Consider the following 27,778-nt stretch of genomic DNA (forward strand, 5'->3'; position numbering starts at 1 on the left):
GCAGTGACTTCTGCATTACTTAGTGCTGCTTTCAAGTCCCCTCGTAAACTACAAACTGATAATTAAATCGTGAATCTATTGATAATATTAACTTTTTTCTGACAGGTTCATGTTCACATTCCATCAGGGTGGAAGCGACCGTACAACGAGGGTAAGTTTGGCCAGTGTATGTTTTGATCATTACATGTTGCCATGATTGCGAATTGTACAACAAAAAAAAACGTTACGTTTGCTTGAATTTTTATTTTGAAACACAAAACAATAATATGGAAAAACAAAGCGTTTTTCCTTTTAAGTGTCGTACAGAACTAGAATAAAAACAGATTTATTTGTTTAAATCTTGTATTTCATTTCAGCAGAAACGAAACAAATTGTATATCTCGTCGCCGGAACCGGAAGTTGTCCTTTAAAAAAAAAATAAAAGTTTGGTGTTGTATCCTGCATTTATATGTAACAAGATATGGATCTATGATATATGTTATACTGTATATTTTCTCTTTCTGACGCAGGATACAACACCACACTGTTTTTTGCCCGACAGGTCAGTCCGCGGATGCCTTTAAATTTCAACTTCCGGTTCCGGCGTCAGAATAACGAAATAAAATCTGTTTTGGTCAGTTTTTTATTCCTTTCTGTTAAACGGTGATTTTTATCTTCATTGTATGAAATATAAAACGACAATCAAACAGTTTTTTTTTTTAGATCTAGTTATTGTTTTTCGGCCAAAAAAACATACACTGAGCCACGTTTATTTTCTCATTTTAAAAACTTTGCCACTCTCTAGAGGTGACAATGTGACATTACATCACCAATTCAATTTGCCAATATTTAAGTAACAAGACAAAAGTTGCGCTATCATTGAAGGACACACTAAGAGAGGCGAAACAAAGAGTACAAGGGTAAGTTGAAAGGCGCTTAATCTCCACAAAGGGGGTCAGTGACGTCATCGTGACATCAAACTTTTTACGTCATGAGCGGAAAAAGGTTGGAGTTGGAACTTCTTTGGACCAACGACCATAGGTGAGCTTGATCACAGTAGTATTATTATTAACTTCATTATTAGCCAACGAAGAGAGTTATGACTATGATAAAACGCCATTTTAGCTCGTCCTCTATGTGTTTATTCGCCCCGGCTGATTCGATTGACATTTAACGGATTTTTTTCCACACGCCCGTTGGCGGAGGTTCCGTAGTTCCCTGAACGTCTCAATCCCATACGTTAGTATACGTGCTAGCGGGGAGTCCGAGGTGCCGTGAAGGCATCTCGCCCGCATCCACCTGCTTCCTGTTACTTCTGTGATTGTGCCGACTCACAGGTGTTGTGTCCGGCGTGGAAAGGTCGAGAAAAGAAGCCAAGCCTGGAACAATACAACAACAACAAGCCGTGGGACCACCTTTTTTGTTTTGTTTGTTTTAAAAAAAAAAGAAAAAAGCCAGTATTGTGTACATTGACGGGCAAGTGCGCCGCGGCTTCGGGCTTGTACTTTGATCTTTTTCTTCATCTCAGGCACAACCAAACTCTTTGTTTTTTTTTTTTTTTTTTGGAAGGGAACGCCGTCATCAAAGTGAGTAAGCCTTAAAGCCTAAAGAAGATCATCCCCTCGGAGGAGGCAGCTTACTGTAGTGTTGCTAATCAGCTAGCTCGCGGCTAAACCAGCATAAAAGCACTTCCGCTTCCGGTCGTGTCAAAATCAAAGCCGGGACTTTGGACCTTCTTTGCAAGTGGATCGCAGGACCGGGACCGAAAGTAAGTACAAAATATGTCAAAGCAATTGATAGCAAAGACTTTGGGAAAAACTTTCCAATGAAGTTGTAAAATCGCCTTTGTCTTCAATGATCCATTAAGACAATATAGAAATGTGTGACCTTTTATTCTAGAAAAATGACCTTTTGAACATCATAGCTCCAATATTATTGGTCATAAATTCGTTAGATAGCAAATGGGTTCGTTTAGTTCAGCGTTTTTCAACCACTGTGCCGCGGCACACCAGTGCGAGCCTAATAGCGCGTAGAAATATGCTTGAAAACACTCCCACAGACATCATAAGAATTGTTTTAGTTATATTGTAAAACTTAAAAACGTCGCTTGGAGTAGTAGAAACGCTACGGACAATTAAAACAGTGTTTTTCAACCACTGTGCCGCGGCACACTAATGCTAGCCTAATTAGAAATATGCATGAAAACACTCCCACAGACATCACACAGTCCGTAAGAATTGTTTTAGTTATATTGTAAAACTTACAAACGTCGCTTGGAGTAGTAGAAACGCTATGGACAACTAAAACTGTGTTTTTCAACCACTGTGCCGCGGCACACTAGTGCGAGCCTAATTAGAAATATGCATGAAAACACTCCCACAGACATCACACAGTCCGTAAGAATTGTTTTAGTTATATTGTAAAACTTACAATTGTCGCTTGGAGTAGTAGAAACGCTATGGACAACTAAAACAGGGTTTTTCAACCACTGTGCCGCGGCACACTAGTGCGAGCCTAATTAGAAATATGCATGAAAACACTCCCACAGACATCACACAGTCCGTAAGAATTGTTTTAGTTATATTGTAAAACTTAAAAACGTCGCTTGGAGTAGTAGAAACGCTATGGACAACTAAAACAGTGTTTTTCAACCACTGTGCCGCGGCACACTAGTGCGAGCCTAATTAGAAATATGCATGAAAACACTCCCACAGACATCACACAGTCCGTAAGAATTGTTTTAGTTATATTGTAAAACTTACAATTGTCGCTTGGAGTAGTAGAAACGCTATGGACAACTAAAACAGGGTTTTTCAACCACTGTGCCGCGGCACACTAGTGCGAGCCTAATTAGAAATATGCATGAAAACACTCCCACAGACATCACCCAGTCCGTAAGAATTGTTTTAGTTATGTTGTAAAACTTACAAACGTCGCTTGGAGTATTTGAAACGCTATGGACAACTAAAACAGTGTTTTTCAACCACTGTGCCGCGGCACACTAGTGCTAGCCTAATTAGAAATATGCATGAAAACACTCCCACAGACATCACACAGTCCGTAAGAATTGTTTTAGTTATATTGTAAAACTTACAAAACGTCGCTTGGAGTAGTAGAAACGCTATGGACAACTAAAACAGTGTTTTTCAACCACTGTGCCGCGGCACACTAGTGCTAGCCTAATAGCGCGTAGAAATATGCACAAAAACACTCCCACAGACATCACACAGTCCGTAAGAATTGTTTTAGTTATATTGTAAAACTTACAAACAATGTTTGGAGTAGTAGTAATACTATGGACAACCACTGTGCCGCGGGATACAGTCTGGTGTGCCGTGGGAGATTATCTAATTTCACCTATTTGGGTTAAAAATATTTTTTGCAAACCAGTAACCAGTCTGGAGATCGGCAGAGTAACCGTGTAATACTCTTCCATATCAGTAGGTGGCAGCAGGTAGCTAATTGCTTTGTAGATGTCGGGAACGACGACTATGGTTTGCGATGTCAGAAACAGTGGGAGGCAGTGTGCAGGTAAAAAGGTATCTAACGCTTTAACCAAAAATAAACAAAAGGCGAGTGTCGCTAAGAAAAGGCGTTGCTGAATGAAGCTAAAACTGAACTGGCTGCAAAGTAAACAAAAACAGAATGCTGGACGACAGCAAAGACTTACAGCGTGTGGAGCAGACGGCGTCCACAAAGTATATAATATAATGATTTGCAGGTATAAAAACACATTTCTGCAAGTAAAAAAAACATTTGCAGGAATAAAAACGATTTGCAAGTATAAAAAACAATTTTCTTCAGTAAAAAAACCCAATTGAATTTAAAGCAATTTTCTGCAAGTAAAAAAGCAATTTGCAAGTATAAAAATTATTTTCTTTAAGAAAAAAATTATCCACCAGTAAAAAACATGTTATTCAATTATTAAAAATGATTTTCAGGTATAAAAACACATTTCTGCAAGTAAAAAAAACATTTGCAGGAATAAAAACGATTTGCAAGTATAAAAACAATATTCTGTAAGAAAAAAACATTTGCAAGTATTTAAAAAAGCAAAATAAAGTAAGAAAAACGATTCGCAAGTATAAAAAACAATTTTCTTCAGTAAAAAAAACAACTGAATTTAAAGCAATTTTCTGCAAGTAAAAAAGCAATTTGCAAGTATAAAAATTATTTTCTTTAAGAAAAAAATTATCCACCAGTAAAAAACATGTTGTTCAATTATTAAAAATGATTTTCAGGTATAAAAACAATTTTCTGCAAGTAAAAAAAACATTTCCAAGTATTAAAAAAAATACTTAAACGATTTTCTTCAATTAAAAAAAACTGAATTTAAAGTAAAAAAAACCCCAAAAGAATTTTCTGCAATTAAAAACAATTTGCAAGTATGAAAACAATTTATTTCAAAATAAAACTTTTGTCAGTGATATTCTACCTAGCGCGATCCACACACCGTAGTTCACACTCTACAACAACAGGTGGTGCTGCTGTGTTTATTTAAGGCCGTTATTTGCGCATGGTGCCGTCCGCCAAAGAAGAATCAGGGTGGGGAGTAAATTGAGAGACAGACAAGGAAACAAGCTCAACCTGTAAGTTACTTTCTCCCCACCCTGCTTCAAGAGTTTGGTGTTGTGTGATTGGATCAAATAGTGTGACAGAATATATATTTTTATGTCTTGACGAGAGGAGCCAGATGAGGTGGCTCGGGCATCTGGTCAGGATGCCACCTGAACGCCTCCATAGGGAGGTGTTTAGGGCACGTCCGACTGGCGGGAGGCCACGGGGAAGACCCAGGACACGTTGGGAAGACTATGTCTCCTGGCTGGCCTGGGAACGCCTCGGGATCCCCCGGGAGGAGCTGGACCAAGTGGCTGGGGAGAGGGAAGTCTGGGCTTCTCTGCTTAGGCTGCTGCCCCCGAGACCCGACCTCGGATAAGCGGAAGAAGATGGATGGATGGACAAATATGAGATGATTATATAAGGAAAAGAGAACATCTTAGGGATGTCCGATAATGGCTTTTTTGCCGATACACGATATTCCGATATTGTCCAACTCTTTAATTACTGATACCGATATATACAGTGGGGCAAAAAGTATTTAGTCAGCCACCAATTGTGCAAGTTCTCCCACTTAAAATGATGACAGAGGTCTGTAATTTTCATCATAGGTACACTTCAACTGTGAGAGACAGAATGTGAAAAGAAAATCCAGGAATTTACATTGTAGGATTTTTAAAGAATTTATTTGTAAATTATGGTGGAAAATAAGTATTTGGTCAATAACAAAAATTCAACTCAATACTTTGTAATATAACCGTTGTTGGCAATAACAGAGGTCAAACGATTACTATAGGTCTTTACCAGGTTTGCACACACAGTAGCTGGTATTTTGGCCCATTCCTCCATGCAGATCTTCTCGAGAGCAGTGATGTTTTGGGGCTGTTGCCGAGCAACACAGACTTTCAACTCCCTGCACAAATTTTCTATGGGGTTGAGGTCTGGAGACTGGCTAGGCCACTCCAGGACTTTCAAATGCTTCTTACGGAGCCACTCCTTAGTTGCCCGGGCGGTGTGTTTGGGATCATTGTCATGCTGGAAGACCCAGCCACGTTTCATCTTCAAAGCTCTCACTGATGGAAGGAGGTTTTGGCTCAAAATCTCATGATACATGGCCCCATTCATTCTTTCCTTAACACAGATCAGTCGGCCTGTCCCTTTAGAAGAAAAACAGCCCCAAAGCATGATGTTTCCACCCCCATGCTTCACAGTAGGTATGGTGTTCTTGGGATGCAACTCAGTATTCTTCTTCCTCCAAACACGACGAGTTGAGTTTATACCAAAAAGTTCTATTTTGGTTTCATCTGACCACATGACATTCTCCCAATCCTCTGCTGTATCATCCATGTGCTCTCTGGCAAACTTCAGACCTGCTGGCTTAAGCAGGGGGACACGTCTGGCACTGCAGGATTTGATTCCCTGTCGGCGTAGTGTGTTACTGACAGTAACCTTTGTTACTTTGGTCCCAGCTCTCTGCAGGTCATTGACCAGGTTCCCCCCGTGTGGTTCTGGGATTTTTGCTCACCGTTCTCATGATCATTTTGAACCCACGGGATGAGATCTTGCGTGGAGCCCCAGATCAAAGGAGATTATCAGTGGTCTTGTATGTCTTCCATTTTCTGATAATTGCTCCCACAGTTGATTTTTTCACACCAAGCTGCTTGCCTATTGTAGATTCACTCTTCACAGTCTGGTGCAGGTCTACAATTATTTTCCTGGTGTCCTTCGACAGCTCTTTGGTCTTGGCGTTAGTGGAGTTTGGAGTCTGACTGTTTGAGGCTGTGGACAGGTGTCTTTTATACAGATAACGAGTTCAAACAGTCACGGGGAGAACATGCAAACTCCACACAGAAAGATCCCGAGCCCGGGATTGAACCCCAGACTACTCAGCACCTTCGTATTGTGAGGCAGACGCACTAACCCCTCTTCCACCGTGCTGCCCATGGTGAAGATAAGGTTGTTTTTTTAAAATATTAATAAAATAAGATAAATAAATTAAAAACATTTTCTGGAATAAAAAAGAAAGTAAAACAATATAAAAACAGTTACTGTATTTTTTGAAGTATAAGTCGCACCTGAGTATAAGTTGACCTGCCGAAAATGCATAATAAAGAAGGAAAAAAACATATACAGTATAAATCGCACTGGAGCCCGGCCAAACTATGAAAAAAACTGCGACTTATAGTCCGAAAAATACAGTACATAGAAACTGGTAATGAATGAAAATGAGTAAAATGAAGTGTTAAAGGTTAGTACTATTAGTGGAGCAATCATGTGTGCTTACAGACTGTATCCCTGCACACTGTATTGATATATATTGATATATAATGTAGGAACCTACCACAATATTAATAACCGAAAGAAACAACCCTTTTGTGTGAATGAGTGTAAATGGGGGAGGGAGGTTTTTTGGGTTGGTGCACTAATTAGGGCCCGCATGGCCCATTGCAAAAGGACTCCCTTTGGGAGTCCTTATGCAATGGGACATAAGGACCTATTGAATTTCTAAGGTTTTATTATTATTATTATTCTTTCGCAACTTTGCGCTGTAATTTGACCCCCTTAACATACTTTAAAACTCACCAAATTTTACACACACACATCAGTAATATACGGCAAAACTTTTTATCAAAAAACCAAACCTCAAAACTCAAAATTGCGCTCTAGCGCCCCCTACGAAAAAAAAACAAACTAGACTGCCTGTAACTCCCACTAGGAAGGTCGGAGAGACATGAAACAAAAACCTTTATGTAGGTGTGACGTAGACCTAGATTTCATAATAGTATATTCTCGGGCAAAAATCAACAGGAAGTTGGCAATTCCCCCTTCAAGACAAAAAAGTACTAAAAACAGTAACTTTGAGCTGTATTTTCACCCTCTTAACATGCTTCAAAACTTACCAAACTGAACACACACATCAGGACTGACAAAAATTGCGATCTAATAAAAAACCTAACCCCAAATCTGCGCAATTTTTGAATAAAACGCAGAAAAAACTGCTCCTCGGAAGAAAAAAAAGACAAAACTGCCTGTAACTCCCACTGGGAAGGTCGGAGAGACATGAAACAAAAACCTCTATGTAGGTCTCACTTTGACCTACATTTCATATATTTACAACCCCCAGCAAAAATCAACAGGAAGTTTGCAATTTCCCCTTCAAAACAAATTTTTTTTATAAACCGGTCACTTCTCTTCAAACATTATCTCCTCTGAGCGCGTTTGTCGTATCAGCTTCAAACTAACACAGGAGAGAGATTGAACCCTTCCAAATAAAAGTAATCGAAATAATTTTTCTAACTGCTCCGGTTTTGATTTTATGAGCCTTCGAAAGAACCGTTGCGCTGTAATTTGACCCCCTTAACATACTTCAAAACTCACCAAATTTTACACACACATCAGTAATATACGGCAAAACTTTTTATCAAAAAACCAAACCTCAAAACTCAAAATTGCGCTCTAGCGCCCCCTACGAAAAAAAAAAACTAGACTGCCTGTAACTCCCACTAGGAAGGTCGGAGAGACATGAAACAAAAACCTTTATGTAGGTGTGACGTAGACCTAGATTTCATAATAGTATATTCTCGGGCAAAAATCAACAGGAAGTTGGCAATTCCCCCTTCAAGACAAAAAAGTACTAAAAACAGTAACTTTGAGCTGTATTTTCACCCTCTTAACATGCTTCAAAACTTACCAAACTGAACACACACATCAGGACTGACAAAAATTGCGATCTAATAAAAAACCTAACCCCAAATCTCAAAATTGCGCTCTAGCGCAATTTTTGAATAAAACGCAGAAAAAACTGCTCCTCGGAAGAAAAAAAAGACAAAACTGCCTGTAACTCCCACTGGGAAGGTCGGAGAGACATGAAACAAAAACCTCTATGTAGGTCTCACTTTGACCTACATTTCATATATTTACAACCCCCAGCAAAAATCAACAGGAAGTTTGCAATTTCCCCTTCAAAACAAATTTTTTTTATAAACCGGTCACTTCTCTTCAAACATTATCTCCTCTGAGCGCGTTTGTCGTATCAGCTTCAGACTAACACAGGAGAGAGATTGAACCCTTCCAAATAAAAGTAATCGAAATAATTTTTCTAACTGCTCCGGTTTTGATTTTATGAGCCTTCGAAAGAACCGTTGCGCTGTAATTTGACCCCCTTAACATACTTCAAAACTCACCAAATTTTACACACACATCAGTAATATACGGCAAAACTTTTTATCAAAAAACCAAAACTCAAAATTGCGCTCTAGCGCCCCCTACGAAAAAAAAAAACTAGACTGCCTGTAACTCCCACTAGGAAGGTCGGAGAGACATGAAACAAAAACCTTTATGTAGGTGTGACGTAGACCTAGATTTCATAATAGTATATTCTCGGGCAAAAATCAACAGGAAGTTGGCAATTCCCCCTTCAAGACAAAAAAGTACTAAAAACAGTAACTTTGAGCTGTATTTTCACCCTCTTAACATGCTTCAAAACTTACCAAACTGAACACACACATCAGGACTGACAAAAATTGCGATCTAATAAAAAACCTAACCCCAAATCTCAAAATTGCGCTCTAGCGCAATTTTTGAATAAAACGCAGAAAAAACTGCTCCTCGGAAGAAAAAAAAGACAAAACTGCCTGTAACTCCCACTGGGAAGGTCGGAGAGACATGAAACAAAAACCTCTATGTAGGTCTCACTTTGACCTACATTTCATATATTTACAACCCCCAGCAAAAATCAACAGGAAGTTTGCAATTTCCCCTTCAAAACAAATTTTTTTTATAAACCGGTCACTTCTCTTCAAACATTATCTCCTCTGAGCGCGTTTGTCGTATCAGCTTCAAACTAACACAGGAGAGAGATTGAACCCTTCCAAATAAAAGTAATCGAAATAATTTTTCTAACTGCTCCGGTTTTGATTTTATGAGCCTTCGAAAGAACCGTTGCGCTGTAATTTGACCCCCTTAACATACTTTAAAACTCACCAAATTTTACACACACATCAGTAATATACGGCAAAACTTTTTATCAAAAAACCAAACCTCAAAACTCAAAATTGCGCTCTAGCGCCCCCTACGAAAAAAAAACAAACTAGACTGCCTGTAACTCCCACTAGGAAGGTCGGAGAGACATGAAACAAAAACCTTTATGTAGGTGTGACGTAGACCTAGATTTCATAATAGTATATTCTCGGGCAAAAATCAACAGGAAGTTGGCAATTCCCCCTTCAAGACAAAAAAGTACTAAAAACAGTAACTTTGAGCTGTATTTTCACCCTCTTAACATGCTTCAAAACTTACCAAACTGAACACACACATCAGGACTGACAAAAATTGCGATCTAATAAAAAACCTAACCCCAAATCTCAAAATTGCGCTCTAGCGCAATTTTTGAATAAAACGCAGAAAAAACTGCTCCTCGGAAGAAAAAAAAGACAAAACTGCCTGTAACTCCCACTGGGAAGGTCGGAGAGACATGAAACAAAAACCTCTATGTAGGTCTCACTTTGACCTACATTTCATATATTTACAACCCCCAGCAAAAATCAACAGGAAGTTTGCAATTTCCCCTTCAAAACAATTTTTTTTTATAAACCGGTCACTTCTCTTCAAACATTATCTCCTCTGAGCGCGTTTGTCGTATCAGCTTCAAACTAACACAGGAGAGAGATTGAACCCTTCCAAATAAAAGTAATCGAAATAATTTTTCTAACTGCTCCGGTTTTGATTTTATGAGCCTTCGAAAGAACCGTTGCGCTGTAATTTGACCCCCTTAACATACTTCAAAACTCACCAAATTTTACACACACATCAGTAATATACGGCAAAACTTTTTATCAAAAAACCAAACCTCAAAACTCAAAATTGCGCTCTAGCGCCCCCTACGAAAAACAAACAAACTAGACTGCCTGTAACTCCCACTAGGAAGGTCGGAGAGACATGAAACAAAAACCTTTATGTAGGTGTGACGTAGACCTAGATTTCATAATAGTATATTCTCGGGCAAAAATCAACAGGAAGTTGGCAATTCCCCCTTCAAGACAAAAAAGTACTAAAAACAGTAACTTTGAGCTGTATTTTCACCCTCTTAACATGCTTCAAAACTTACCAAACTGAACACACACATCAGGACTGACAAAAATTGCGATCTAATAAAAAACCTAACCCCAAATCTCAAAATTGCGCTCTAGCGCAATTTTTGAATAAAACGCAGAAAAAACTGCTCCTCGGAAGAAAAAAAAGACAAAACTGCCTGTAACTCCCACTGGGAAGGTCGGAGAGACATGAAACAAAAACCTCTATGTAGGTCTCACTTTGACCTACATTTCATATATTTACAACCCCCAGCAAAAATCAACAGGAAGTTTGCAATTTCCCCTTCAAAACAAATTTTTTTTATAAACCGGTCACTTCTCTTCAAACATTATCTCCTCTGAGCGCGTTTGTCGTATCAGCTTCAGACTAACACAGGAGAGAGATTGAACCCTTCCAAATAAAAGTAATCGAAATAATTTTTCTAACTGCTCCGGTTTTGATTTTATGAGCCTTCGAAAGAACCGTTGCGCTGTAATTTGACCCCCTTACCATACTTCAAAACTCCCCAAATTTTACACACACATCAGTAATATACGGCAAAACTTTTTATCAAAAAACCAAACCTCAAAACTCAAAATTGCGCTCTAGCGCCCCCTACGAAAAAAAAAAAAATAGACTGCCTGTAACTCCCACTAGGAAGGTCGGAGAGACATGAAACAAAAACCTTTATGTAGGTGTGACGTAGACCTAGATTTCATAATAGTATATTCTCGGGCAAAAATCAACAGGAAGTTGGCAATTCCCCCTTCAAGACAAAAAAGTACTAAAAACAGTAACTTTTGCCTCTTTGAGCTGTATTTTCACCCTCTTAACATGCTTCAAAACTCACCAAACTGAACACACACATCAGGACTGGCAAAAATTGCGATCTAATAAAAAAACCTAACCCCAAATCTCAAAATTGCGCTCTATAAAACGCAGAAAAAACTGCTCCTCGGAAGAAAAAAATGACAAAACTGCCTGTAACTCCCACTGGGAAGGTCGGAGAGACATGAAACAAAAACCTCTATGTAGGTCTCACTTAGACCTACATTTCATATATTGACAACCCCCAGCAAAAATCAACAGGAAGTTTGCAATTTCCCCTTCAAAACAATTTTTTTTTATAAACCGGTCACTTCTCTTCAAACATTATCTCCTCTGAGCGCGTTTGTCGTATCAGCTTCAAAATAACACAGGAGAGAGATTGAACCCTTCCAAATAAATTTATCGAAATAATTTTTCTAACTGCTCCGGTTTTGATTTTATGAGCCTTCAAAGAACCGCTGCGCTGATGCTGCTGCGCTGCTGTTTTTTTAAGATGGCTGCTTAAAAGCAGGAAGCACCAACGTGCCCACACAATGCAGACAAGGTAGGTACACTAGACAAAAGTCTTGGGACACTTATGACTACAAGTAGACAAAAGTATTGGGACACGTATGACTACCACTGAACAAAAGTATTGGGACACGTACCACGACAACTGGACAGAAGTATTGGGACACTTGGGACTACATTTTGACAAAAGTATTGGGACACTTATGACAACCACTGGACAAAAGTATTGGGACACTTATGACGAAAACTGGCCAAAAGTATTGGGACACTTACACTGGACAAAAGTATTGGGACACTTAAGACGAAAACTGGACAAAAGTATTGGGACACTTGGGACTACAACTTGACAAAAGAATTGGGACACTTATGACTACCACTGGACAAAAGTATTGGGACACTTAGGATGCAAACTGGCCAAAAGTATTGGGACACTTAGGACGAAAACTGGACAAAAGTATTGGGACACTTGGGACTACATTTTGACAAAAGTATTGGGACACTTATGACAACCACTGGACAAAAGTATTGGGACACTTATGACGAAAACTGGCCAAAAGTATTGGGACACTTACACTGGACAAAAGTATCGGGACACTTAAGACGAAAACTGGACAAAAGTATTGGGACACTTGGGACTACAACTTGACAAAAGAATTGGGACACTTATGACTACCACTGGACAAAAGTAGTGGGACACTTAGGATGCAAACTGGCCAAAAGTATTGGGACACTTAGGACGAAAACTGGACAAAAGTATTGGGACACTTGGGACTACATTTTGACAAAAGTATTGGGACACTTATGACAACTACTGGACAAAAGTATTGGGACACTTATGACGAAAACTGGCCAAAAGTATTGGGACACTTACACTGGACAAAAGTATCGGGACACTTAAGACGAAAACTGGACAAAAGTATTGGGACACTTGGGACTACAACTTGACAAAAGAATTGGGACACTTATGACTACCACTGGACAAAAGTAGTGGGACACTTAGGATGCAAACTGGCCAAAAGTATTGGGACACTTAGGACGAAAACTGGACAAAAGTATTGGGACACTTGGGACTACATTTTGACAAAAGTATTGGGACACTTATGACAACCACTGGACAAAAGTATTGGGACACTTATGACGAAAACTGGCCAAAAGTATTGGGACACTTACACTGGACAAAAGTATCGGGACACTTAAGACGAAAACTGGACAAAAGTATTGGGACACTTGGGACTACAACTTGACAAAAGAATTGGGACACTTATGACTACCACTGGACAAAAGTAGTGGGACACTTAGGATGCAAACTGGCCAAAAGTATTGGGACACTTAGGACGAAAACTGGACAAAAGTATTGGGACACTTGGGACTACATTTTGACAAAAGTATTGGGACACTTATGACAACCACTGGACAAAAGTATTGGGACACTTATGACGAAAACTGGCCAAAAGTGTTGGGACACTTACACTGGACAAAAGTATGGGGACACTTCGCACTAAAAGTAGACTAAAGTATTGGGACACTTAGGCCTACCACTGGACAAAAGTTTTGGGACACTTGGGACTACAACTTGACAAAAGTATTGGGACACTTAAGACGAAAACTGGACAAAAGTATTGGGACACTTGGGACTACATTTTGACAAAAGAATTGGGACACTTATGACTACCACTGGACAAAAGTATTGGGACACTTAGGATGCAAACTGGCCAAAAGTATTGGGACACTTGGGACTAAAACTTGACAAAAGTATTGGGACACTTATGACGAAAACTGGCCAAAAGTATTGGGACACTTACACTGGACAAAAGTATTGGGACACTTAAGACGAAAACTGGACAAAAGTATTGGGACACTTGGGACTACAACTTGACAAAAGAATTGGGACACTTATGACTACCACTGGACAAAAGTATTGGGACACTTAGGATGCAAACTGGCCAAAAGTATTGGGACACTTAGGACGAAAACTGGACAAAAGTATTGGGACACTTGGGACTACATTTTGACAAAAGTATTGGGACACTTATGACAACCACTGGACAAAAGTATTGGGACACTTATGACGAAAACTGGACAAAAGTATTGGGACACTTACACTGGACAAAAGTATTGGGACACTTAAGACGAAAACTGGACAAAAGTATTGGGACACTTCGCACTCAAAGTAGACTAAAGTATTGGGACACTTACACTGGGTAAAAGTTTTGGGACACTTGGGACTAAAACTTGACAAAAGTATTGGGACACTTGGGACTACATTTTGACAAAAGTATTGGGACACTTATGACAACCACTGGACAAAAGTATTGGGACACTTATGACGAAAACTGGCCAAAAGTATTGGGACACTTACACTGGACAAAAGTATTGGGACACTTAAGACGAAAACTTGACAAAAGTATTGGGACACTTAAGACGAAAACTGGACAAAAGTATTGGGACACTTGGGACTACATTTTGACAAAAGAATTGGGACACTTATGACTACCACTGGACAAAAGTATTGGGACACTTAGGATGCAAACTGGCCAAAAGTATTGGGACACTTGGGACTAAAACTTGACAAAAGTATTGGGACACTTGGGACTACATTTTGACAAAAGTATTGGGACACTTATGACAACCACTGGACAAAAGTATTGGGACACTTATGACGAAAACTGGCCAAAAGTATTGGGACACTTACACTGGACAAAAGTATTGGGACACTTAAGACGAAAACTGGACAAAAGTATTGGGACACTTAGGACTACAACTTGACAAAAGTATTGGGACACTTATGACTAAAAGTAGACAACAGTATTGGGAAACTTAGGACTACCACTGGACAAAAGTATTGGGACACTTACACTGGACAAAAGTTTTGGGACACTTGGGACTAAAACTTGACAAAAGTATTGGGACACTTGGGACTAGCACCTGCCAAATACGCGGGGCCGACCAATGCTGCTTGCAGCTTTAATTGTAAGTGTATCTTGTGTTTTTTATGTTGATTTAATAAAAACAAAATGATACCGATAATAAAAAAAAAACGATACCGATAATTTCCGATATTACATTTTAAAGCATTTATCGGCCGATAATATCGAACATCTCTACAATATCTTGCTACTAACTCTGCCTTCTCTCTCCAAGCAGCCGACGGGTCACCCCCCCCCTCCCCTCAACATGGCGTCATCAGGCCACCAGGTCCACTCCACCGTCCTGCAGGAGGAGCTCACCTGTCCGGTGTGCTTGGACGTCTACCGCGACCCCCTGCTGCTCCCGTGCGGCCACAACTTCTGTCGCAAGTGTCTGGACCGGCTGCGGCAGGAGACGGAGCGCAGCCGCTTCCGCTGCCCGGAGTGCCGCTACAGCCACAGCAGCAGCATGCACCTGCAGAGGAACTTCAAGCTGGGCAACATCGCCGACGACTTCCGCTCCAGCAACACGCCAACGGCGCCGGCGGCGGCCAAAGAGTGCGTGACGTGGACGGGCCCCAAAGGGTTTGTCCCGTGCGACTACTGCCTGCCACCTGCCGCCTCCTCCTCCTCTGCCGCCTCCTCTTCTGCCGCCTCCTCGTCCACGGCCGCCGCCGCCGCTCCTGAAAAAGGCGACATGCAGGAAGGCGCCTACGGCGTGGCAGTGAAGATGTGCCTGAAGTGTGAGGTGTCCATGTGCCAGGAGCACGTCAAGCCTCACCTGGAGCTGCCCGTGTTCAGAGACCACCTGCTGACTGAAACCGTCTGTGACTTCTGGAAGAGGAAGTGTCCGGACCACGACGAGTTCTACAGGTGTGTGTTCCACACTCCTCTCACACCTTGTTTACTTATATAGACCTAAATCACCTGGGTCTCAAAGGGCTGCACAAGCCACAACCACATCCTGGGCTCAGAGCCCACATCAGGGCAAGGAAAAACTCAACCCAGTGGGATGACAATGAGAAACCTTGGAGGGGACCGCAGATGTGGATCTAACATAATAGTGTGAGAGTCCAGTCCATAGTGGATATAACATAATAGTGTGAGAGTCCAGTCCATAGTGGATCTAACATAATAGTGTGAGAGTCCAGTCCATAGTGGATATAACATAATAGTGTGAGAGTCCAGTCCATAGTGGATCTAACATAATAGTGTGAGAGTCCAGTCCATAGTGGATCTAACATAATAGTGTGAGAGTCCAGTCCATAGTTGATCTAACATAATAGTGAGAGTCCAGTCCATAGTGGATCTAACATAATAGTGTGAGAGTCCAGTCCATAGTTGATCTAACATAATAGTGAGAGTCCAGTCCATAGTGGATCTAACATAATAGTGAGAGTCCAGTCCATAGTGGATCTAACATAATAGTGTGAGAGTCCAGTCCATAGTGGATCTAACATAATAGTGAGAGTCCAGTCCATAGTGGATCTAACATAATAGTGTGAGAGTCCAGTCCATAGTGGATCTAACATAATAGTGAGAGTCCAGTCCATAGTGGATCTAACATAATAGTGAGAGTCCAGTCCATAGTGGATCTAACATAATAGTGAGAGTCCAGTCCATAGTGGATCTAACATAATAGTGTGAGAGTCCAGTCCATAGTGGATCTAACATATTAGTGTGAGAGTCCAATCCATAGTGGATCTAACATAATAGTGAGAGTCCAGTCCATAGTGGATCTAACATAATAGTGTGAGAGTCCAGTCCATAGTGGATCTAACATAATAGTGTGAGAGTCCAGTCCATAGTGGATCTAACATAATAGTGTGAGAGTCCAGTCCGTAGTGGATCTAACATAATAGTGTGAGAGTCCAGTCCATAGTGGATCTAACATAATAGTGAGAGTTCAGTCCATAGTGGATCTAACATAATAGTGTGAGAGTCCAGTCCATAGTTGATCTAACATAATAGTGTGAGAGTCCAGCCCATAGTGGATCTAACATAATAGTGTGAGAGTCCAGTCCATAGTGGATCTAACATAATAGTGTGAGTCCAGTCCATAGTGGATCTAACATAATAGTGAGAGTTCAGTCTATAGTGGATCTAACATAATAGTGTGAGAGTCCAGTCCATAGTGGATCTAACATAATAGTGTGAGAGTCCAGTCCATAGTGGATCTAACATAATAGTGTGAGAGTCCAGTCCATAGTGGATCTAACATAATAGTGAGAGTCCAGTCCATAGTGGAGCTAACATAATAGTGTGAGAGTCCAGTCCATAGTGGAGCTAACATAATAGTGAGAGTCCAGTCCATAGTGGATCTAACATAATAGTGTGAGAGTCCAGTCCATAGTGGATCTAACATAATAGTGAGAGTCCAGTCCATAGTGGATCTAACATAATAGTGTGAGAGTCCAGTCCATAGTGGATCTAACATAATAGTGTGAGAGTCCAGTCCATAGTGGATCTAACATAATAGTGTGAGAGTCCAGTCCATAGTGGATCTAACATAATAGTGTGAGAGTCCAGTCCATAGTGGATATAACATAATAGTGTGAGAGTCCAGTCCATAGTGGATCTAACATAATAGTGTGAGAGTCCAGTCCATAGTGGATCTAACATATAGTGTGAGAGTCCAGTCCATAGTGGATCTAACATAATAGTGTGAGAGTCCAGTCCATAGTGGATCTAACGTAATAGTGAGAGTCCAGTCCATAGTGGATCTAATGTAATATAGTGAGAGTCCAGTCCATAGTGGATCTAACGTAATATATAGTGAGAGTCCAGTCCATAGTGGATCTAACATAATATTGTGAGAGTCCAGTCCATAGTGGATCTAACATAATAGTGAGAGTCCAGTCCATAGTGGATCTAACATAATAGTGTGAGAGTCCAGTCCATAGTGGATCTAACATAATAGTGAGAGTCCAGTCCATAGTGGATCTAACATAATAGTGAGAGTCCAGTCCATAGTGGATCTAATGTAATATAGTGAGAGTCCAGTCCATAGTGGATCTAACGTAATATAGTGAGAGTCCAGTCCATAGTGGATCTAACATAATATTGTGAGAGTCCAGTCCATAGTGGATCCAACATAATAGTGAGAGTCCAGTCCATAGTGGATCTAACATAATAGTGTGAGAGTCCAGTCCATAGTGGATCTAACATAATAGTGAGAGTCCAGTCCATAGTGGATCTAACATAATAGTGAGAGTCCAGTCCATAGTGGATCTAACATAATAGTGTGAGAGTCCAGTCCATAGTGGATCTAACATAATAGTGTGAGAGTCCAGTCCATAGTGGATCTAACATAATAGTAAGAGTCCAGTCCATAGTGGATCTAACATAATAGTGAGAGTCAAGTCCATAGTGGATCTAACATAATAGTGTGAGAGTCCAGTCTATAGTGGATCTAACATAATAGTGTGAGAGTCCAGTCCATAGTGGATCTAACATAATAGTGTGAGAGTCCAGTCCATAGTGGATCTAACATAATAGTGAGAGTCCAGTCCATAGTGGATCTAACATAATAGTGAGAGAGCCCAGTCCATAGTGGATCTAACATAATAGTGAGAGCCCAGTCCATAGTGGATCTAACATAATAGTGAGAGTCCAGTCCATAGTGGATCTAACATAATAGTGTGAGTCCAGTCCATAGTGGATCTAACATAATAGTGAGAGTCCAGTCCATAGTGGATCTAACATAATAGTGAGAGTCCAGTCCATAGTGGATCTAACATAATAGTGAGAGTCCAGTCCATAGTGGATCTAACATAATAGTGTGAGAGTCCAGTCCATAGTGGATCTAACATAATAGTGTGAGAGTCCAGTCCATAGTGGATCTAACATGATAGTGTGAGAGTCCAGTCCATAGTGGATCTAGTTAATAGTGTAAGAGTCAGCAAATGGCGGAATTTTGGGAAAGGGACAACATGTTTTGCATCCGACATACGGTAAGAGTAGTGTAGGTCAAATTTTTTTCCAATGATAAATACTTCTATTCATCTAAATGTGAATTTCCTAAACATTTGTGTGAAATGGGAGCTGTTTAAAATATAGATAATACAACAATTGTCCTAGATGATTTGAATAGGTTGGTGTTGGAATTTTTCAAAACTGTTTAAGAACGTTGACATAACCGTTTGAACTTAAACGGGTATTTCGGAATTCCTGGAAGTTTGGAAAAAATGTGAATTTCTACAGAAAAAAAATAGGAACGTTTTTGTCCCAACTGAGAGGAAGATTTTGAAGATGGAACGGTCAGAAAACAGTTGAAAAATGTGGACTGTGAAAACTTTCCAGTATGAGCTGAAAATAGGACTTTGGAAAAACTGGGAATTCCTGGAATTAAAAAAAAAGAAAACTTGGTAGTTTGATTGTTCAAGGTGAGATTAGTGTGTGGATGGGTTCAAATTGCTTGAGAAATGTGGGAATTGTGCACGTTCGAAAAATTAAAACTCATTTTCAATTGTAAAAAATTACCCAGAAAACCAGGAATTCTGGGTAATCTAGGATTTGATTTGACGGGGAGCTCACATTTCCCAGTCGAGCTGAACATTCTGATACTTGAACGGTTCCGATCGGATGAAAACTGAGCTGTGGACCACGCCAACATTTTGCAGCGGAATAGTAATAGTTCATTTAATAAAATAATAATAATATAAATATAATAAAACAATATATAAATAGAGTATATAATATAATAATATATAGTATAATATATATAATATATACTCATATCATATATATATATATATATATATATATATATATATATATATATATATATATAGATAAATAAATGATAAATGGCTTGTACTTGTATAGCGCTTTTCTACCTTCAAGGTACTCAAAGCGCTTTGACACTACTTCCACATTTACCCATTCACACACACATTCACACACTGATGGCGGAAGCTGCCATGCAAGGCGCTAACCAGCAGCCATCAGGAGCAAGGGTGAAGTGTCTTGCTCAGGACACAACGGACATGACGAGGTTGGTACTAGGTGGGGATTGAACCAGGGACCCTCGGGTTGCGCACGGCCACTCTCCCACTGCGCCACATATATATACACATCATATATATATCCATACATATATTATATATATATATATATATATATATATATATTAGAGATGCGCGGATAGGCAATTATTTCATCCGCAACCGCATCAGAAAGTCGTCAACCATCCGCCATCCACCCGACCTAACATTTGATCAGAACCGCACCCGCCCGTTGTTATATATCTAATATAGACGATGCAAGGCATTAGTGAGGTTATAAAGCTTTTGCCTGTTAAAGAAAGGAGACTGATCCAATGCAGCACAGACATTCGCGTGCCACGCTGTCACGACCCAGACGCACACCAGTGCGCAATCATATGGGAGCCGCGCTGAGCGCACCTCCAAGTGCGTCTCGCTGCCGGCGACGGCCGGGTATAGGCCCGACGCTCCAGCGCCATCCATTTTCAGGGCTAGTTGATTCGGCAGGTGGGTTGTTACACACTACTTAGCGGGTTCCAACTTCCATGGCCACCGTCCTGCTGTCTATATCAACCAGGGTGAGCCCCACCCCTTTCGTGAGCGCACTGCGCGCGGAGTGACCCCTGTTACGCGCCCCCGGCAACAGGGGTGGCGGGCAGGTAAGCTGCGCGGGCGGAGCGCGCGGAGTGACCCCTGTTACGAGCCCCCGGCCACGGGGGTGGCGGGCAGGTAAGCTGCTTACCTGCTGCGCGTGACGCCGGCCGCGGCGAAGGCGGACAAGGCGGGGTGTCGGTGCGGTGGGCGCGGTGGTGACCCTGGACGTGCGTTGGGCCCTTCTCGCGGATCGCCTCAGCTACGGCTCCCGGTGGGGCCCTCTCGGGGGAAGGGGCCTCGGTCCCGGACCCCGGCGAGGCGTCCCTTCTCCGCTCCGTAAAAGTGTCCATCTCTTTTTTTTTTTTTTTTCTTCTGTTGTGGCATATGCTGCAGGTGCCTGCTCGTTTTTCGTATGTGGGTAACAACATTTAGGGCTTCACGGTGGCAGAGGGGTTAGTGCATCTGCCTCACAATACGAAGGTCCTGAGTAGTCTTGGGTTCAATCCCAGGCTCGGGATCTTTCTGTGTGGAGTTTGCATGTTCTCCCCGTGACTGCGTGGGTTCCCTCCGGGTACTCCGGCTTCCTCCCACCTCCAAAGACATGCACCTGGGGATAAGTTGATTGGCAACACTAAATTGGCCCTAGTGTGTGGATGTGAGTGTGAATGTTGTCTGTCTATCTGTGTTGGCCCTGCGATGAGGTGGCGACTTGTCCAGGGTGTACCCCGCCTTCCGCCCGATTGTAGCTGAGATAGGCTCCAGCGCCCCCCGCGACCCCAAAAGGGAATAAGCGGTAGAAAATGGATGGATGGATGGTAACAACATTTAACTATGTATATATATTTACCAATTGGTTTAACTGCCACCCGCCTGAATCTATTTAAAATCTAATTTTTTTTTATTTCAACCGCCCCACCCGACCCGCGGATAAAATCTAATTTTTTTTAATTTCATCCGCCCGATCCGCGGAAAATCCGCGGACTCCGCGGTTGTGCCCGCAAACCGCGCATCTCTAATATATATATATATATATATATAATGAATATAATAATAATAGTTTATTGGTGTGGAAACATTAACTTCTGAAATATATTGATTGGCAACACTAAATTGGCTCCAGTGTGTGAATGTTGTCTGTCTGTGTGGTGACTTGTCCAGGGTGTACCCCGCCTTCCGCCCGAATGCAGCTGAGATAGGCTCCAGCACCCCCCGCAACTCCGAAAGGGACAAGCGGTAGAAAATGGATGGTTACGATGGACTAAAAATGGCGGGCGGGCCAACCTGACACTACTTTCTGCGTTTGATGCGTTGCAGGTACTACTGCGTGGACGACAAGGTGTTTGTGTGCAACTCCTGCACCATAGAAGGACGACACCAGGAGCACACGGTGAGGACCATGAAGAACACCATGAAGGACATGAAGGTGCGTCAAGCAAAGAGTTGACAGAATCAATCAATCAATCAATCAATGTTTACTTATATAGCCCTAAATCATGAGTGTCTCAAAGGGCTGCACAAGCCACATCAACAGAACAGCCACATATAACGACAGTTTAGCTGAATCCCTCAAGTCATGTTGCTTAGCAACAGGCACCGCCTCTTAAAGGCACACACAATCTTCTCAACTGCATATTTAAAGTTGTTTTTTTTAATTACCGTATTTTCCGCACTATAAGGCGCACCTAAAAACCACAAATTTTCTCAAAAGCTGACAGTGCGCCTTATAACCCGGTGCGCTTTATATATGGATAAATATTAAGATTCATTTTCATAAAGTTTCGGTCTCGTAACTACGGTAAACAGCCGCCATCTTTTTTCCCGGTAGAACAGGAAGCGCTTCTTCTTCTACGCAAGCAACCGCCAAGATAAGCACCCGCCCCCATAGAACAGGAAGCGCTTCTTCTTCTACTGTAAGCAACCACCCGCCCGCGTAGAAGAAGAAAAAGCGCGCGGATATTACCGTACGTTCATTTCCTTTGTGTGTTTACATCTGTAAAGACCACAAAATGGCTCCTACTAAACGACAGGGATCCGGTTCATGAAAAGACGCAATCTCTCCATCCGCACACGGATTACTATTTCACAGCAACTGATATTCCTGTGAACCGCACTGTGGATACAACGGGAGCACGTACGGTGAATATTCGCACCACAGGGAATGAGAAGTCATCCTTCACTGTGGTTCTAGCTTGCCATGCTAATGGCCAGAAACTTCCACCCATGGTGATATTCAAAAGGAAGACCTTGCCAAAAAAGACCTTTCCAGCCGGCGTCATCATAAAAGCTAACTCGAAGGGATGGATGAAGAAAAGATGAGCGAGTGGTTAAGGTAAGTTTAAGTTTACGCGAAGAGGCCGGGTGGCTTTTTTCACGCAGCTTCGTCCATGTTGATATACGACTCCATGCGCGCCCACATCACGCTGGTTTTAATATATTATTAAAGTTTGACTGACCTATTTGACTGTTTTTTTGACATTCCTTTAGCGCAGTTAGATGCGGCTTACAACACGGGGCGGCTTATAGGTGGACAAAGTTTTGAAATATGCCGTTCATTGAAGGCGCGGCTTATAACCCAGGGCGCCTTATGGTGCGGAAAATACGGTAACACTTTATTTACTTTCCCTAGTAATTAATTATGTTTATTAAAGATGATATATTTTAGCAATTAAATTACATTCTTGGTCAAGTAATGACTTTTCAGAACACTGGTAGTACCAGTAATGTGCTGTTGAGTTTAAACTAAACAATTTGAAATACCGTTACATATCGTACACGGCCGTACGGTCTGAAAATAACGGGATATTAGTTTGGGTCCGTATCGGCCCAGCCCTAAGTCGAACTTTATATTAGAAATGGTAACAGCGGAGGATGAATGGAGGAAGGAGAAAAAGGAGCTTATTGACTTCGGTTGGGGACTACAAAGTTTTTTCGGGACTTATGCAGATCCCAAATACACATCAGCAGGTACCAATAGGTAAGAAAAGTTGGTTTTGCATAATACTGCGAAACAAAATGCTAGCTAATGTCTCCTAATAGGTGCCATTTTGGGGTCCTTATTCTTTGGCAGCTTAGTCACAGATGACCATGCTAATTTACGCTCTTGTGTCAGACACTTACTTCGATTTGATGTTTAATTTTTTATTTAATTTATTATCAAAAATTTAAAATTTTGTAATGGTACTTTAATTATTATTAATATTAATTTTTTTTATTTTATTTAAATAGTTTTGTCATCCTATTTTAGTCTATTAGTAATATCTTTTCAGTTTTAACGAGTGTTGTAATTATACAATGCACATATTTAATTATAATTTTCACATTTTAACTTGATGTTTTGTTGATACGGTACATTCATGTTTGTTGACAACGCCTAGCATGGCTGTACAAGCCAATTCTTGAGTGACAGTCCCTGTTGCACTTAGTGCAAACATGTGTAGAGACTTCATCCCGCTCCTGCTGTGCGATGGTATTTGCAGTACGTTTCCTCCTGTCTCTCTTCTCCTCTGCAAGCTGGCCTCTCCTCAAATCAGCCTCTGCAATACCATACGGGGTATGGGGTCCTTATACACACACCATAATAATACCCTATGTTGAAGCACAGTACGTCTGACTATGGTAATAATAATGCTCCGACAATCCATCAATATCGGTGGCTTACAAAAGTCGTACTAAAGCATTTTGACAGATTTTTGAGCGCCGTGTGTAATGTTGTGTATTCTCAATGAAACATCAAAGTTTAGTTGTTGCTTGCTTACAGGTACTTGCTGGTGTCATTTATTGAACAGGCCTCAACCTGCAGTCCACATGTGATCTACTGGTCACACTTATCATCACACCCAGTACCAAATAAAATTGCTTCGAAGTCGGTAAGCAGAACCAGAATTTATACGTACATTAGGCGCGCCTTATAGTCCGACAACTTCATTTTACGAAATGTTCCATTTACAAAGCCTGCTCAAGATCCAATTCAGTTCGTAAGTGGCACATTTTTATATGGAGAAGCAAATTCTTCCAGAGGAAACAATGTAAACATGAATAATTGGTTCCAGCCTAGACTAAAGTGAAGGTTAGTACACAATATAAAGTGCTATACAAACACGATGGATTATTAACAAACTAAAACGACAAGCTGAACTGTACTCTGCCAACACGCACGCACACAAAAAGTCCCTTTGGTGCTCTCACAAACGATCAGAAATCACAAAAATCCTTCTACCAAACACATTGCTACAACAATAAACCTTTAAAAAAATAAAATAAAATCCACTTACATTAACACCGGCAAAGGATGAGATGACTAAAAAAGGAGCGGGGGTAAAAGAGGAGGCGCCGCTGAACGAGAGGTATCTACAATTGTGAATTACATCTTTTTACTGGAAAGTCCGGTCTCGTCACAATTAAAACTCTCTGCGGTACGAAGCCTGCCTGGTCGTCGTGAGCGCCATGATTGTACTCCTTGCAAATAATCCGTTTTTTTAAGTCCACAGCGAATCCCCCCTCCTTTCCACGCTGGTCAGTTGTCGTTTTTAAGTTGGGGAAATGGACCAAACTTGTCAAAAGAGGAAAGGCACACATTACACATGGTTCACACACGTTGGGAGGACTATTTGGCGCCATCTAAAAGTTTGTCAATGGAAATTAGAAGGGTTCCCAAATCGAGGTTTTACTGCACTAAAAAACGGCCGTGTCAGTATTGGAGAGAGGACAAAAAATTAGATTTTTCAGTAAAAATGCAAAGGTTGACAAGTATCTTTGGAGACATTTTTAGCCATGATGAGCGCATTCAGTTTTGTGCCTGCCTGGTCGTCGTGAGCGCCATTATTGCATTCCTTGCAAATAATCCGTTTTTTTAAGTCCACAGCGAATCCCTCCTCCTTTCCACGCTGGTGTGTTGGAGAGAGGACAAAAAATTAGATTTTTAGGTAGAAATGCGAAGGTTGACAAGTATCTTTGGAGACATTTTTAGCCATGATGAGCGCATTCAGTTTTGTGCCTGCCTGGTCGTCGTGAGCGCCATTATTGCATTCCTTGTAAATAATCCGTTTTTTTAAGTCCACAGCGAATCCCTCCTCCTTTCCACGCTGGTCTGTTGGAGAGAGGACAAAAAATTTGATTTTTAGGTAGAAATGCGAAGGTTGACAAGTATCTTTGGAGACATTTTTAGCCATGATGAGCGCATTCAGTTTTGTGCCTGCCTGGTCGTCGTGAGCGCCATTATTGCATTCCTTGCAAATAATCCGTTTTTTTAAGTCCACAGCGAATCCCTCCTCCTTTCCACGCTGGTCTGTTGGAGAGAGGACAAAAAATTAGATTTTTAGGTAGAAATGCGAAGGTTGACAAGTATCTTTGGAGACGTTTTTAGCCCTGATGAGCGCATTCAGTTTTGTGCCTGCCTGGTTGTCGTGAGCGCCATTATTGCATTCCTTGCAAATAATCCGTTTTTTTAAGTCCACAGCGAATCCCTCCTCCTTTCCACGCTGGTGTGTTGGAGAGAGGACAAAAAATTTGATTTTTAGGTAGAAATGCGAAGGTTGACAAGTATCTTTGGAGACATTTTTAGCCATGATGAGCGCATTCAGTTTTGTGCCTGCCTGGTCGTCGTGAGCGCCATTATTGCATTCCTTGCAAATAATCCGTTTTTTTAAGTCCACAGCGAATCCCTCCTCCTTTCCACGCTGGTCTGTTGGAGAGAGGACAAAAAATTAGAGTTTTAGGTAGAAATGCGAAGGTTGACAAGTATCTTTGGAGATGTTTTTAGCCCTGATGAGCGCATTCAGTTTTGTGCCTGCCTGGTCGTCGTGAGCGCCATTATTGCATTCCTTGCAAATAATCCGTTTTTTTAAGTCCACAGCGAATCCCTCCTCCTTTCCACGCTGGTGTGTTGGAGAGAGGACAAAAAAATTAGATTTTTAGGTAGAAATGCGAAGGTTGACAAGTATCTTTGGAGACATTTTTAGCCATGATGAGCGCATTCAGTTTTGTGCCTGCCTGGTCGTCGTGAGCGCCATTATTGCATTCCTTGCAAATAATCCGTTTTTTTAAGTCCACAGCGAATCCCTCCTCCTTTCCACGCTGGTCTGTTGGAGAGAGGACAAAAAAATTAGATTTTTAGGTAGAAATGCGAAGGTTGACAAGTATCTTTGGAGATGTTTTTAGCCATGATGAGCGCATTCAGTTTTGTGCCTGCCTGGTCGTCGTGAGCGGCATTATTGCATTCCTTGCAAATAATCCGTTTTTTTAAGTCCACAGCGAATCCCTCCTCCTTTCCACGCTGGTCTGTTGGAGAGAGGACAAAAAAATTAGATTTTTAGGTAGAAATGCGAAGGTTGACAAGTATCTTTGGAGATGTTTTTAGCCCTGATGAGCGCATTCAGTTTTGTGCCTGCCAGCAGGGGGCGCTACACAAGCAGCTGGGCAAGGTTCTTCGGAAGCAGGGCTTGGCCAAGAAGAGGCTGCAGGAGCAGAAGCAGAAGGAGAGACAGAGAGAGGTGAGCACACTCGCCATCGCCGTGACGACGCCGTGTCCGCTCTTTGACCCCACCCCGGCTGGTGCAGAAGTTCCTGCAGGACTCTGAGGAGCATCTGGCGGCGCTGCGTCAGGCGCTGGAGGGCAAGGTGTTGGGCTTCGTGGGCCGGCTGATGGAGTGCACGCGCACCAGCTGTGACGCTAACGGCCCCGCCATCCAGAAGAACATCTCCCGCATCCGCCAGGACCTGGACCGACTCCAGGAGGCGCACAGCGGCATCCAGGACCTTCTGCAGGAGAAAGACCCCTTCTGCTTCATCGAGGTGAGCCTCTTCTCACTCACACAACATCATTTTCTTCAATTAAAAAGACGATTTGAAGGTATAAAAACAATTTTCTTCCAAGTTAAAACTTTTGACATTAACATTCCACCCTGCGCGATCCACACTCTTGCAAAAAGAGCACCCGGAAACAAGCTCAACCTGTAAGTTTCCCCTCATTTTTGTCTGCCAATTTTAATCCCCACGCGGCATCTTCTTTATTTTTGGCGGACGGCACCATGCGCATATAACAGTAGCTCTGACGGCCTTAAATTGACCCAGCATTATATTACCACATGTCCTTGTAGAGCAGGGGTGGGCAATTAATTTTTACCGGGGGCCGCATGAGCAACCCAAAAATAGAAAATAGTTTTTATACTTGTGAATCCTTTTTTTTAATTGGAAAAAATGTTTAATAATTTTTTTAATTGAAGAAAATTGTTTTTATACTTGAATTGTTTTTTCAGTTGTAGAAATTAGTTTTTATACTTGCAAATCGTTTAATTTAAAAACTTTTTTTTTTTTTTTACTTGGGAATATTCTATTTAAAAAAAAATAGTT

The 27,778-nt window shown here is 41.4% G+C and overlaps 1 protein-coding gene across 4 annotated transcripts in view; it reads left to right on the forward strand.

Annotated features, from left to right (window-relative positions):
* Positions 1-1,104: 1,104 nt before the first annotated feature.
* The window catches only part of LOC133609894 (probable E3 ubiquitin-protein ligase MID2), a 32,864-nt gene continuing 6,190 nt past the window's right edge, over positions 1,105-27,778 (forward strand). Inside the window, exons 1-5 of one of the 4 annotated variants that reach the window (XM_061965932.2) lie at positions 1,105-1,747; positions 15,088-15,725; positions 21,746-21,854; positions 26,821-26,919; positions 26,987-27,220. In XM_061965932.2, the coding sequence (XP_061821916.1) occupies positions 15,121-15,725; positions 21,746-21,854; positions 26,821-26,919; positions 26,987-27,220 (1,047 nt within the window). In that variant the 5' untranslated portion in view covers positions 1,105-1,747; positions 15,088-15,120. The remainder of the gene's footprint in view (positions 1,748-15,087; positions 15,726-21,745; positions 21,855-26,820; positions 26,920-26,986; positions 27,221-27,778) is intronic. The other 3 variants (XM_061965930.2, XM_061965929.2, XM_061965931.2) reach the window with 3 other exon arrangements.

This window comes from Nerophis lumbriciformis, linkage group LG07 (assembly GCF_033978685.3).
Source record: "Nerophis lumbriciformis linkage group LG07, RoL_Nlum_v2.1, whole genome shotgun sequence".
In the NCBI taxonomy this organism is placed as follows: Eukaryota; Metazoa; Chordata; class Actinopteri; order Syngnathiformes; family Syngnathidae; genus Nerophis; species Nerophis lumbriciformis.